General features: G+C 55.3%; 2 protein-coding genes across 4 annotated transcripts; one reads left to right on the top strand and one right to left on the bottom strand.

Annotated features, from left to right (window-relative positions):
- The first annotated feature begins 324 nt into the window (after positions 1-324).
- On the top strand, positions 325-3,275 carry LOC121852260 (major histocompatibility complex class I-related gene protein-like). The gene is made up of 5 exons (XM_042346355.1): positions 325-387; positions 1,487-1,747; positions 1,940-2,215; positions 2,320-2,598; positions 3,123-3,275. The coding sequence occupies exons 1-5, from the start codon at positions 330-332 to the stop codon at positions 3,251-3,253; spliced, it is 1,005 nt and encodes a 334-aa protein (XP_042202289.1). The 5' UTR covers positions 325-329; the 3' UTR covers positions 3,254-3,275.
- Positions 3,276-5,130: 1,855 nt separating this feature from the next.
- Positions 5,131-13,348, bottom strand: LOC103173525 (zinc-alpha-2-glycoprotein-like). 3 transcript variants are annotated; one of them, XM_042346351.1, is made up of 8 exons: positions 13,160-13,348; positions 10,031-10,291; positions 9,564-9,839; positions 9,181-9,459; positions 7,951-8,073; positions 6,751-6,783; positions 6,448-6,486; positions 5,131-5,415 (listed from the first exon to the last, which is right to left on the bottom strand). In XM_042346351.1, exons 1-8 carry the CDS (start codon positions 13,215-13,217, stop codon positions 5,399-5,401), a joined length of 1,086 nt encoding a protein of 361 aa, XP_042202285.1. In that variant the 5' UTR covers positions 13,218-13,348; the 3' UTR covers positions 5,131-5,398. The 3 variants fall into 3 exon arrangements, with proteins under 3 accessions (XP_042202285.1, XP_042202283.1, XP_042202284.1); XM_042346349.1 differs by lacking the exon at positions 13,160-13,348 and adding an exon at positions 11,222-11,440; XM_042346350.1 differs by lacking the exons at positions 6,751-6,783; positions 13,160-13,348 and adding an exon at positions 11,222-11,440.
- Positions 13,349-14,301: the final 953 nt, after the last annotated feature.

The following is a 14,301-nucleotide window of genomic DNA, read 5'->3' as shown; positions in this document are numbered from 1 at the left end:
TCACAATCACAGTCATATTCACACTCACACACACAATCGCACACTTATACACTCAGACACACACACACACACACTCACACCCTCTCACACACGCACACCCTCTCTCTCTCACACACACACCCCCCCACGGGGAGGAACCACAGATCACAACCTGTTTCAGAGCCTTTTCCCGGAGACCCGTTACGAGCGGCTCCCGAGATCCTCCCATTGGCGGTGAGTGAGTCAGTGTGAGATCAGTCAGAGACTAAGTCAGTGTCTGAGACCAGAGCTGAGAGGCTCTCAGTGTGAGGTCCAGTGTTGGGCACATTGCAGTGACAGCCAACAGGACCATGAAGCTGTTCCTGACGGCTGTCGCTGCCCTCCTGCCCTTGTGCTTTGGGCTCCAAAGTAAGTGGCCGTCGGACTGTCACAATAATAGTGATATTAATAATAATCCTCGCGTTTGACGCGGCGCCTTCTCACGTCTCCTGAGACGTCGCAAAGCCCTTCGCAGGACAGCGCAGTGACCGTACGTACGTGTTGTGGGAAAACAGCCGCGGCTGAAGCCACCGGAATCTTTCGGTCAAAATCTATTTTGGTCGAAGGGATCATCACCGGAAAAGCGATCGACCATTTGATGAGCTGCAGGTTCCCACTGACTGCTGTTCGTGAGTGGGTGGGGTGGGGGTGGGTGGGGGGGGGTGGGGGGTGGGGGTGGGTGGCGGGGGGGGGGGTGGGCTTGGGGGTGGGTGGGGGGGGGGGTGGGGGTGTGGGGGGGGGGGTGTGTGGGTGGGGGGGTGGGGCTGGGGTGGGGTGTGGGGTGTGGGTGGGGGTGGGTAAGGAAACTGCCTAAGGTTTCCCCCTGTCCTGTCCCACTCGGGAATCCAACCCACATCCTCTGCCTTGTGAGGGGAGGGGTCTAACCGCTGAGCTACAGGGGCTGTGGGGTGTGGGGTGAGGGGTCTAACCCCTGAGCTACAGGGGCTGTGGGGGTGAGGGGAGGGGTCTAACCCCTGAGCTACAGGGGCTGTGGGGGTGAGGGGAGGGGTGTAACCCCTGAGCTACAGGGGCTGTGGGGTGCGAGGGGTCTAACCCCTGAGCTACAGGGGCTGTGGGGTGCGAACCCCTCTCCTCCTACCCCCCCCCCTCCCCCCACAGCGTGACTGAGCTCACAGTCATCGCAGGGCTGCAGGGAGCTGTGAGCTGTGTGTACGTGTGTACGCTGTGAGCTGTGCCCTGTGTGTACACTTGTGTCCTGTGTGTAGACTGTGCCCTGTGTGTACACTGTGAGCTGTGTGTACACTGTGAGCTGTGTGTACACTGTGAGCTGTGTGTACACTGTGCCCTGTGTGTACACTGTGCCCTGTGTGTACACTGTGAGCTGTGTGGGCATTTGACAGTTGCGAGCGTGTGCTGTATGTGACAAGTGTGTGTGAAGTGTGTGAACAGTATGTACTCAGTGACCTGTTACACACGTACAATCAGTGTGTGTGTTTGTGTCTGACAGAGCCTCAGGTGTTGAGATTGTTACACACACTGGTGTCAGCGGACGGAGAACTTCCAGAGTACAGTCGTGCTGCGATGTTGGAGGATGTTGAGATCTATCACTACGACAGCAACAGTGAGAGAATTGTCAGTCGGATTCCCGGTGTACAGACGGCTGTTAGAGAACAGCACTTCCTTGTACATGTAGAGGGGGTGAAGAGACATTATGTGACGTTGAAGGAGAAAATGTTGTATATGATGAAGAGCAGGAATATTATGAGCGGTGAGTGGCTCAATACTCCCTGTGAACATCCAGCACTGTTCACTGTGTGTGTGTGTGTGTGTTGACTACATCTGTGAGGGAGAGTGAGTGTGTGTGAGTGTCCCTGTCATTATGTGTGTGAGTGTGTGAGACGGTCGGTGATGGACAGACACACTCTGCGCTGATCACAATGGCTGTCAATGGCTATTTCAGGGGCTCACTATGCCCAGGCGATAACTGGCTGTGAGGTGAGGGAGGACGGCACTACATACGAACACTTCACAATGGCGTTTGATGGTGAAGATTTTCTCAGCTTTGACAAAAACGACCTGAGATGGATTTCTGCTGTTCCCGAGGCTCAGACCCTGAGACGGAAACTGGACAATGACACAGACATCAATCAGTATTGCAAACAGGTCCTGGAGAATGACTGTCCTACTTGGATGGAGGAATACTATCAGTATTCAAAGTCCACCTTCCAGCGACAGAGTGAGTGTGTGTTGTTACTAATATGGCCTTATTATATGGTTAAGCCTCGCTGTGTCAGGGTGGGCTCAGTGCTGAGCTGTGTGTGACTGTGCTCCCCTCCCCAGGCCGCCCTGACGTCTCAGTCAGTTACAGGAGGGACGTGGGGGGGAGAGCCCTTCTCTCCTGTCTTGTTACTGGCTTCTATCCGCGGCCCATCGAGGTGACCTGGACAAGGGACGGCAACACTGTCCACGAGGTGGAGTCCAGCGGTGTATTACCCAACCACGACCACACCTTTCAGACAGTGAAGCAGATGGAGCTGGAGACGGGCTCCGCGGGGGATCAGGGCTTCTCCTGTCTGGTGGAGCACAGCAGCCTCCAGGGGGTGTTGGAGGTGCCGTGGGGTAAGATCAACAACAACAACTCGGGTTTACACAGCAACCTCACACGGGGCAGCGTCTCGAGCACTTAACAGTGGTGGGGCTGACACGGGGAGGGGGAGGGGACCTTTCAGTAAGTGTTACGGGAAGTTTACTCTCAACCAGTCCTTGATGTCTGACAAACAAACTGACAGGACATCAGGGATCTGGAGTCACAGCTGGAGGAGGATTGGGTGTCAACCACATACATAGGTCATCCACACACATAAGGTCACAGCGGGAAACCGGGAATAACATGAGGTGTCCGTCTGTCTCCGGGAGAACTCTCTGTCTTCTCTAAACAGCCGCCCATCCGCCCTTCTCATCCCATTCTCCAATATTCTCTCATACTCCTCACCTCTCTCTCTTCCCGTCCTCCAATACTCTGCAGATCTCTCTCTCTCTCGTTTCTCTCTTCTCGCCCTCTGACCCTCTCCCTCTCTCAGACTCCGCTCCTCTCTCGCTCTCAGGACCTTAATGAAAGTTTGGTTGTTGTTCACTCCGAACAGATGGGAAAACAGGGAGAACTCCGGCCGGTTCCACTTCCTGGATCCTGGGCCTCATCATCGGGGCTTTGCTGGTGTCTGGGATTGTGGGGATTCTCTTCTGGAAAAGAAAACGAGAGCGAAAAGGTGAATAAATGGGACTGTCGCGAGAGCCGATTATCAGAGAGAATCATAGAATTATACAGCACAGAAGGAGGCCATTCAGCCCATCGTGTCTGTCTCTTTGAAAAGTGCGATCCAAATCAACCCCACTCCCCCGCTCTCCCCCATAGCCCTGATCAACCCCACTCCCCGCTCTCTCCCATAGCCCTGATCAACCCCACTCCCCCGCTCTCTCCCATAGCCCTGATCAACCCACTCCCCCGCTCTCCCCCACAGCCCTGATCAACCCCACTCCCCCGCTCTCCCCCATAGCCCTGATCAACCCCAACCCCCGCTCTATCCCATAGCCATGATCAACCCCACTCCCCCACTGTTCCCATAGCCCTGATCAACCCCTCCACCGCTCTCTCCCCATAGCCCTGATCAACCCCACTCCCCCGCTCTCTCCCCATAGCCCTGATCAGCTCCCACCAGCCTTTCAGGCAACACATTCCAGATCCCAACAACTTGCGTCTGATAAAATGTCTCCTCCCCTCCACTCTGTTTCTTTTAACAACTATTTTGAATGGGTGTCCTCGGGTCACCGGTGCCATTCCTGGTGCCATCGCGGTCAGTCTCCTTTGCACACTCTCCAATGCCTTGACATCCTTCCTACAGTGTGGGGCCCAGAACTGGACACAGTCTCTAACTAACTCTAACCCTACAGTGTGGGGCCCAGAACCGAACACCGTCTGTGGTTGAGGCCTAACCAGTGTTTTATAACTATAATTATCACATCACTGGTCCTGTGGTTCACTGACCCCCACACCTGTCACTGTCTGTCTGTGTTACTGAGTGTTGTGTGTGAGAGTGTGAGACCGGCTGTTGTCTGTATGTGTGAGACTGGGTTTTATATATGTGTGTGTTGTCTCTCTGTGTGTAACTGACTGTTGTGTGTATGTGTGTGTGTGTGTGTGAGGGCTGAACGAGTGTGGGGGGGGCTGTGGGGGGGGCAGTGTGGGGGGGGGGGGGCAGGTGTGGGGGGGGGCAGTGTGGGGGTGTGGGGGGGGCACTGTGAGCCTCACACTCACTCACACACTCCAGTCTGAGTGTGAGAAACATTGAGTTGTTTTACCCATTAATATCATCACAAATTTTGCTCAAATATTAATGAACCATTTTCAGTTTATTTTGATTCCTTGAAATTGACAAAGAATAAATCGCCCGAATCACAGCCCAATTCACACCCACACATACTTGTGACACGTTACACGCTTGTTTTGATCAGCCGTGTGTGTCACAAACCAGAGACACAGCCACCGACACACGGAAACCCCTGAGATGACACGTGTTTACACACCAACACTCACACCCCAACAACGACAGTATTGACTGACGTACATACAGAGAATTAAACACAATCCAACAGCGAATGAGGCCCAACCCATCCGTGTCCGTGTTTATTCTCCACACGAGCCCACAATTACCCCCTTTCCCCTCTCCCCCCTCCACTATTCCCCTCTCCTCCCTCCGCTGTTGCCCTCTCCCCCTCCGCTGTTGCCCTCTCCTCCCTCCGCTGTTGCCCTCTCCTCCCTCCGCTGTTGCCCTCTCCCCCTCCGCTGTTGCCCTCTCCCCTCCCGCTGTTGCCCTCTCCCCCTCCGCTGTTGCCCTCTCCTCCCTCCGCTGTTGCCCTCTCCCCCTCCGCTGTTGCCCTCTCCCCCTCCGCTGTTGCCCTCTCCCCCTCCCCCAGTTGCTGGTGACAACTGGTGTCACAGATGGACAGAGATACAGANGGGGGAACGGGAAGACAGAGAGACACAGAGAGAGAGACACACACAGAGACAGAGAGAGAGACAGAGAGAGAGGGACAGAGACACAGACTCTCAGTACTCCAACAGTTTTCTACAATTCCCGAGATACACTCTCTATATTTTTATATCATTGTGTTATTGATATTACTATTAATAGAGAATCTTGAATTTTTAAATGTGATGTTTCGCCCACAAATACAGTCAATTCACTTCACTTGAGACGTCTCAATGATGTGATAAGGCACCGTCAGTGTGAACAGAATCTGCTGTTATACCAGTGACGCTCAGAGAGAATCAGTGACTGAGAGCAAAGGAGACACCAGGACCCTCAGGCCTTCGCTTGTGCTCCTCTCAGTCCCTCAGCTCCGCTCCTCCATTCTCCGTTCCTCACTCGCTCCGGGTTCCTGAGAACAAAAATACACCCAAACTCCTGGTTAGTCTCACACCATCTGCAGGCAATGTGCTGTGACCTCGTGCTGTCCATCACACCGGGTGTCTGACCCACATGGAAACCCGTCACCGCGATCAGCCGCGTGTCTGACCCACATCACCGCGATCAGCCGCGTGTCTGACCCACTTCACCGCGATCAGCCGCGTGTCTGACCCACGTCACCGCGATCAGCCGCGTGTCTGACCCACGTCACCGTGATCAGCCGCGTGTCTGACCCACACAAACTCATCACTGTGCTTAACAGTCCCCAAACCAGGCCTGAGAGTCACACGTGTGTATGTCACCTCCACACGGATCTCTCCCCGTGTCTGGGATGGAGTGCTCTCTCTCTCTCTCTCTCTGTGCAGGACACATGGTGTTTACCTGATCCTGGAGAGGGTTGGCCAGAGCCAAGGCTTGGGGACCCCGAGTGTGTGTGAGTGAGTGTGAGTGTGTGTGTGTGTGTGTGTGAGTGTGTGTGTGTGTGTGTGTGTGAGTGTGTGTGTGTGAGTGTGAGTGGTTTGGGGGGGACCCAGAGTGTGCGTTGGGGTAACTGCTGGAGTCTAACCCACTAAACCCACAGCTTTGCCCCTGAGAGCCCTGTCTGGCAGCTTCCCGCTGCTTGTCCAGCGAGGACTGCCCGACCCCTCAGGGCTTTGGCCGCAGGATAACAGGAGCCGAGTGGGCCGCGTGGCTGCCCCAGTGGCCAGTGGTAACCCGCTCAGTGCCAGGGCCCCGGTGCCAGTGGGCACTGGATGGCCAATACCCTGTGAGCTTCACTGGGATCACTTCCCGGTCTCAGGAAGGACGTCCCCGGTGAGCGCGGGGGGGGGGGGATGGGGGGGGGGGATTCCACTCCCCCAGTGGCCCTGTCACAGCCCAGTCCCTCACTCCCTCACTCACTCCCCCACTCCCCCAGTGGCACTGTCACAGCCCAGTCCTGATCCTCACAGCGGGTTAGTGACTGGGGATCACGAGAGGCCGTGTGGCGCTGACCGGCTCTTACCTGTTAATTGACCATTGGATGATTGGCCGCTTTCTTCACCTGTGACCAGAAACAGATAAAAGATGGAGTCAGAGTCAGACAGTCAATATCTCTATGTTATAGTCAGTCAGTCACAGGGAAAATGCCTGTATGTCACAGTCAGACAGGAAACGCCTGTACATTACAGTCAGACAGTCAGTCAGACAGACAGAAATTGCTGTACATTGTAGGGTTTGACAGTGAGGTGAGCAGAGAACACGTCACACACGTCCACTTGCAGAGTGTAGTCTGACCCGGTGTACAGCCGCACTGTTATTCACTTACTGGATGGACGGCTGTACTGGTGAGTCCCGGGTCCTGTCAATAAACAGACGTCAATTACACACAGACCCAGTGATGCTCGTTCAGCCCTCAAACACACACACACACATACACACAACAGTCAGTTACACACAGAGAGACAACACACACATATAAAACCCGGTCTCACACATAGAGAGACAACAGCCGGTCTCACACTCTCACACACAACACCCAGTAACACAGACAGACAGTGACGGGTGTGGGGGTCAGTGAACCACAGGACCAGTGATGTGATAATTATTATTATAAAACACTGGTTACGCCTCAGACACAGACTGTGTTCAGTTCTGGGCCCCACACTGTAGGAAGGATGTCAAGGCATTGGAGAGTGTGCAAAGGAGATTGACCGCGATGGCACCAGGAATGAGGGCTTCAGTTATCAGGAGAGGCCACAGACGTGAGGATTATTCTCCTTGGAGCAGAGAAGGTTCAGAGGAGACTCCAGAAGTTTTGAAAATGATGAGGGGATTCGATAGGCGGAACAAGGAGAATTCCCACTGGGGGTTGATCAGGGCTTGGGGAGAGCGGGGGAGTGGGGTTGATCAGGGCTATGGGAGAGAGCGGGGGAGTGGGGTTGATCAGGGCTATGGGGGAGAGCGGGGGAGTGGGGTTGATCAGGGCTATGGGGGAGAGCGGGGGAGTGGGGTTGATCAGGGCTATGGGGGGAGAGCGGGGGAGTGGGGTTGATCAGGGCTATGGGGGAGAGCGGGGGAGTGGGGTTGATCAGGGCTATGGGGAAGAGCGGGGGAGTGGGGTTGATCAGGGCTATGGGGGGAGAGCGGGGGAGTGGGGTTGATCAGGGCTATGGGGAGAGAGCGGGGGAGTGGGGTTGATCAGGGCTATGGGGGGAGAGCGGGGGAGTGGGGTTGATCGGGGGAGAGCGGGGGAGTGGGGTTGATCAGGGCTATGGGGGGAGAGCGGGGGAGTGGGGTTGATCAGGGCTATGGGGGAGAGCGGGGGAGTGGGGTTGATCAGGGCTATGGGGGGAGAGCGGGGGAGTGGGGTTGATCAGGGCTATGGGGGGAGAGCGGGGGAGTGGGGTTGATTTGTATCGCACTTTTCAAAGAGACAGACACGATGGGCTGAATGGCCTCCTTCTGTGCTGTATAATTCTATGATTCTCTCTGATAATCGGCTCCCGCGACAGTCCCATTTATTCACCTTTTCGCTCTCGTTTTCTTTTCCAGACGAGAATCTCCACAATCCCAGACACCAGCAAAGCCCCGATGATGAGGCCCAGGATCCAGGAAGTGGAACCGGCCGGAGTTCTCCCTGTTTTCCCATCTGTTCGGAGTGAACAACAACCAAACTTTCATTAAGGTCCTGAGAGTGAGAGAGGAGCGGAGTCTGAGAGAGGGAGAGGGTCAGAGGATGAGAAGAGAGAAAGCAACAAGTGAGAGAGAGAGAGAGAGATCTGCAGAGTATTGGAGGACGGGAAGAGAGAGAGGTGAGGAGTATGAGAGAATATTGGAGAATGGGATGAGAAGGGGCGATGGGCGGCTGTTTAGAGTAGACAGAGAGTTCTCCCGGAGACAGACTGACACCTCATGTTATTCCCGGTTTCCCGCTGTGACCTTATGTGTGTGGATGACCTATGTATGTGGTTGACACCCAATCCTCCTCCAGCTGTGACTCCAGATCCCTGATGTCCTGTCAGTTTGTTTGTCAGACATCAAGGACTGGTTGAGCGTAAACTTCCCGTAGCTGAACATCAACAAGACAGAAGCCATACTCCTTGGCTCCCATCGTGTCTCCTGTGGCTCTGACCTCCTCAACCTCACCGCCCTTTGCCTTAGACTCACTGAACCTGTACATAACCTGAGCGTCAGGTTCGACCCTCAGCTGTCCTTCCTCCCCCACATCCGGTCCCTGACCAGGACCACTTTCCTCCACCTCCTCCACATTGCCCACCTCCGACCTTACCTCACACCCAACACAACCAAAACCCTTGTCCATGTGTTTGTCACCTCCCACCTTGACTATTCCAATGCCCTCCTCTCTGGTCTCCCCAACCTCACTATCCACAGACCCCAACTAATCCAGAACTCCACCGCCCGTATAACCACCCGCTCGACACACCTCACCCCATCACCCCCATCACCCCGGCCCTCACCAGGCGCCACTGGCTCCCTATCAGAGAGACCATCCACTTCAAGATCCTCACACTTGTCTGACAGCCACTACAGTCTGAAACTCTGCAAATCCTTCCCTCAATCCCTCCACATTGCCCCCTCCTTCCCCATTTTCACATCACACCTGAAGACCTTCCTCTCTGACTGTGCTTACGGTCCCCTCCCCCTCCCCCTGTGTCAGCCCCACCACTGTTAAGTGCTCGAGACGCTGCCCCGTGTGAGGTTGCTGTGTAACCCGAGTTGTTGTTGTTGATCTTACCCCACGGCACCTCCAACACCCCCTGGAGGCTGCTGTGCTCCACCAGACAGGAGAAGCCCTGCTCCCCCGCGGAGCCCGTCTCCAGCTCCATCTGCTTCACTGTCTGAAAGGTGTGGTCGTGGTTGGGTAATACACCGCTGGACTCCACCTCGTGGACAGTGTTGCCGTCCCTTGTCCAGGTCACCTCGATGGGCCGCGGATAGAAGCCAGTAACAAGACAGGAGAGAAGGGCTCTCCCCCCCACGTCCCTCCTGTAACTGACTGAGACGTCAGGGCGGCCTGGGGAGGGGAGCACAGTCACACACAGCTCAGCACTGAGCCCACCCTGACACAGCGAGGCTTAACCATATAATAAGGCCATATTAGTAACAACACACACTCACTCTGTCGCTGGAAGGTGGACTTTGAATACTGATAGTATTCCTCCATCCAAGTAGGACAATCATTCTCCAGGACCTGTTTCCAATCCTGATTCATGTCTCTGTCGTTGTCCAGTTTCTGTCTCAGGGTCTGAGCCTCGGGAACAGCAGAAATCCATCTCAGGTCGTTTTTGTCAAAGCTGAGAAAATCTTCACCATCGAATGCGACTGTGAAGTGTTCGTCTGTAGTGCCGTCCTCCCTCACCTCACAGCCAGTTATCGCCTGGGCATAGTGAGCCCCTGAAATAGCCATTGACAGCCATTGTGTCAGCGCAGAGTGTGTCTGTCCATCACCGACCGTCTCACACACTCACACACATAATCACAGAGACACTCACACACACTCACTCTCCCTCACACACGTTCTCAACACACACACTCACACACAGTGAACGGTGCTGGATGTTCACTGAGAATATTAAACCACTCACCGCTCATAATATTCCTGCTCTTCATCATATACAACATTTTCTCCTTCAACCACATATAATCTGTCTTCACCTCCTCCACACGTATAGGGAAGCGCTGTTCTCTAACAGCCGTCTGTACACTGGGAATCCGACTGACAATTCTCTCACTGTTGCTGTCGTAGTGATAGATCTCAACATCATCCAACATCGCAGCACAGTAGTACTCTGGAAGTTCTCCGTCCGCTGACACCAGTGTTTGTAAGAATCTCAACACCTGAGGCTCTGTCAGACACAAACACACACACTGGTTGTACGTGTGTAACAGGTCACTGAGTACATACTGTTCACACGCTTCACACACACTTGTCACATACAGCACACGCTCGCAACTGTCAAATGCCCACACAGCTCACAGTGTACACACAGGACACAGTGTACACACAGGGCACAGTGTACACACAGGGCACAGCTCACAGTGTACACACAGGGCACAGCTCACAGTGTACACACAGGGCACAGAGCACACAGATCAGTGCACACACAGCTCACATTATCCACGCAGGACACAGTGTACACACAGGGCCCAGTTTATAGCCAGGGCACAGTGTACATGCAGGACAACAACAAGGTGACCTTAAAGGTGAGGACGAGGATCTTGAACTCGATCCTCTGGGGGGTGGGGAGCCAGTGGGGTCGGGCGAGGGTGGGAGTGATGGGGTCACGGAGTCTGGTGGTGAGAGTACACGAGCTGCAGAGTTTTGGATGATCGGACACTGCGTACCCAGGGCACAGTGTACACACAGCTCAAAGTGTACACACAACTCACAGTATACACTCACAAACACAGTGCAAACGCACATCACAGTACGCATGCAGAGCGCAATTAGCTCATAGTGTACACACAGGGCACAGCTCACAGTATACACACAGGAGACAGTGTACACACAGGGCAAATCTCAGAGTGTAAACACACCTCAGTGTGTACACGCAGGGCACAGTGCGCACGCAGGGCACAGTGCGCACGCAGGGCACAGTGCGCACGCAGGGCACAGTGCACACGCAGGGCACGGTGCACACGCAGGGCACGGTGCACACGCAGGGCATAGTGTACACACAGGGCACAGCTCAATCAGACACTCTGCTCACACACTGACTCTGTCACTCGGCGACTCCACACACACTGACTCTCTCTCACTCACTGATCTCACACACCTATCGGCTGGTCTTGATATTCAACCCTTCCCTCTCCCCAAAGCCTTCCAATGATTTCCTTTTCAAGTGCCTTCCAATTCCCTTTTGAAACGTTGGCAAAGTGGCTCCGGGTAAAAGCTTCCGCTGCGATTTGTGTTTGGCGGTTTGTGGCTCTGTGTGAGTGAGTGTCCATCACATCCACACAACACATCCTCTCACTCTCTCTCTCTGCCTTTCGGTGTCAGTTTTCAGTATGTCTGTCTTTGTGTCTGTCTCTGTTTGTCTCAGTCTGTGTGTGTATGTGTCTGTCTCTCTGTGTGTCAGTCTCTTTGTCAGGAGGAATGAGGAGAGATATTGCGAGATAAATGGTATCATTTTAAATGGGGTGCAGGAACCGAGAGACCTGGGGGTTCACGTGCTCGAACCTTTGAAGGTGGCAGGACACGACACGACACACTGTTAAAAAGGCCTATGGGATCCTTGGCTTTATATATAGAGGCACAGAGTACAAAGCAAAGAAGTTTTGCTAAATCTTTAGAAATCACTGGTTGGGGCTCAGTTGGAGTATTGTGTCCATCTCTGGAATGACAATAATACAACAGCAGCGCACAGAGCTCACAGTGAACACACGGAGGGAACGAGAGCAATCTCACAGACAGAGAAAAGGAACCCAGGTTCAATATCTGTGCCCCTCATCCCCTCCGCGTCAAACCCTCCACATCAGCCCCACTCCCTCAGCCACTCACCCCTCAGCCCCTGCACCCCCACCGCCCCCCCCTCCCCTCCCAGCCCCAAACCGGCACAGGCACAAATGGCCAATGGTCTCCTTCGGTGCTGTAACAGAGAAATAACTATAACAACAACCACCACCACAAAATTACATGTGTAAAGCGCTTTTCATGTCGGGAGGATGTTCCAAGGCGCTGGACAGACAGAGTTACACACCCGAGCCGGGGGTCGGGGTGGAGGAGGGTGAAGGGCAAGGGGGGTAGCAGGAGATTGAAAGCACGGTCAAAGAGGAGGGTCCAGAGGTGAGTCTTGAAGATGGCGAGGGAGGGCTCGAGGGAGGGTGCGAGGCGGAGGGACTGCGGGATGGAGTTCCAGAGGGTGGGGGCAGAGTGGCGGGAAGGCCCACCCGCCAATAGTCGCGGGAGCGAGGCGGGCAGGTGAAGCAGGCCGGAGCCCGCTGAACGCAGGGTGTGAACAGGGTAGTAGGGGGTTCGGTTGGAGAAATCGGGCACAGTGTACACACAGGGCACAGCGTACAGTGTACACACAGCTCACCGCGTACACACAGGGCAGCGCGTACACACAGGGCACCGCGTACACACAGGGCACCGCGTACACACGGCACAGCTCACAGTGCACACAGAGGGCACCGGGTACACACAGGGCACCGCGTACACACAGGGCACCGCGTACACACAGGGCACCGCGTACACACAGGGCACAGTGTACACACAGGGCACAGCGTACACACAGGGCACAGCGTACACACAGGGCACAGCATACACACAGGGCACAGCTCACAGTGTACACACAGGGCACAGCTCACAGTGTACACACAGGGCACAGCTCACAGTGTACACACAGGGCACAGCTCACAGTGTACACACAGGGCACAGCTCACAGTGTACACACAGGGCACAGCTCACAGTGTACACACAGGGCACAGTGTACACACAGGGCACAGCTCACAGTGTACACACAGGGCACAGCTCACAGTGCACACACAGGGCACAGCTCACAGTGTACACACAGGGCACAGCTCACAGTGTACACACAGGGCACAGCTCACAGTGTACACACGGAAGGGAAGAGAACAGTGTCAGTGAATGGTGACAGACTGAGAAAAGGAACTCCGCTGCAATCTCTGCTCCAATCTCCCCCTCCGCACCCCCCAAAATACACAGAATATACTATAACACACAGTGACAGTCAGAGTCTGGGGCCACTTACTGTGGAGCGCACTGCACACAGGCAGGAGGGCAGCGAGAGCCATCACAAGGACCTTCATGGTCCTGTTGGATGGTCACTGCAATGTGCCCAACACTGGACCTCACACTGATGGTGTCCAACCGGACCTCAGCCCTAAGGCCTCTCTGATCTCACTCACTCCCTCTCTGACTGATCTCACACTGACTCACTCACCGCCAATGGGAGGATCTCGGGAGCCGCTCGTAACAGGTCTCCGGGGAAAAGGCTCTGAAACAGGTTGTGATCTGTGGTTCCTCCCCGTGGGGGTGTGTGTGTGAGAGAGAGGGTGTGAGTGTGTGGGAGAGAGGGTGTGAGTGTGTGAGAGAGGGTGTGTGTGTGTGTGTGTGTGAGTGTATATGATGTGATTGTGACTGTGTCAATCGTGTCGTGTGTCTGTCAGAGTGAGTGAGTGAGTGAGTAGAATCTCCTCAAAAGTCCAACCCGCGATCCCTCCACTCTCACGAATTTCAGACCCATTTCAAACCCACCCTTCCTGGCCAAGGCCCTGGAACATGTGCTACACCTCTCCCTCCACTCCCGCCTCGAGCCCCTCCACTCTCCACCCGAGCTCCTCCACTCCCTACTTGAGCCCCTCCACTCTTCACCCGAGCTCCTCCACTCTCCACCCGAGCTCCTCCACTCCCTACTTGAGCCCCTCCACTCTCCACCCGAGCTCCTCCACTCCCTACTTGAGCCCCTCCACTCTCCACCCGAGCTCCTCCACTCTCCACCCGAGCTCCTCCACTCCCTACTTGAGCCCCTCCACTCTTCACCCGAGCCCCTCCACTCTCCACCCGAGCTCCTCCACTCCCTCCTCGAGCCCCTCCACTCCCCACTCGAGCCCCTCCACTCTTCACCCGAGCCCCTCCACTCCCCACTCGAGCCCCTCCACTCCCTCCTCCACTCCCTCCTCAAGCACCTCCACTCCCCAATCCAGTCCCTCCACTCCCTCCTCGAGCAGCTCCACTCCCTCCTCGAGCCCTTCCGCTCCCTCCTCGAGCCCCTCCGTTCCCTCCTCGAGCCCCTCCGCTCCCTCCTCGAGCCCCTCCGCTCCCTCCTCGAGCACCTCCACTCCCTCCTCGAGCCACTCCGCTCCCACCTCGAGCCACTCCGCTCCCCAATCG

Source organism: Callorhinchus milii, unplaced genomic scaffold (genome assembly GCF_018977255.1).
Source record: "Callorhinchus milii isolate IMCB2004 unplaced genomic scaffold, IMCB_Cmil_1.0 Scaffold649, whole genome shotgun sequence".
NCBI lineage: Eukaryota > Metazoa > Chordata > Chondrichthyes > Chimaeriformes > Callorhinchidae > Callorhinchus > Callorhinchus milii.
This window is presented reverse-complemented; position numbering and strand designations above follow the sequence as displayed.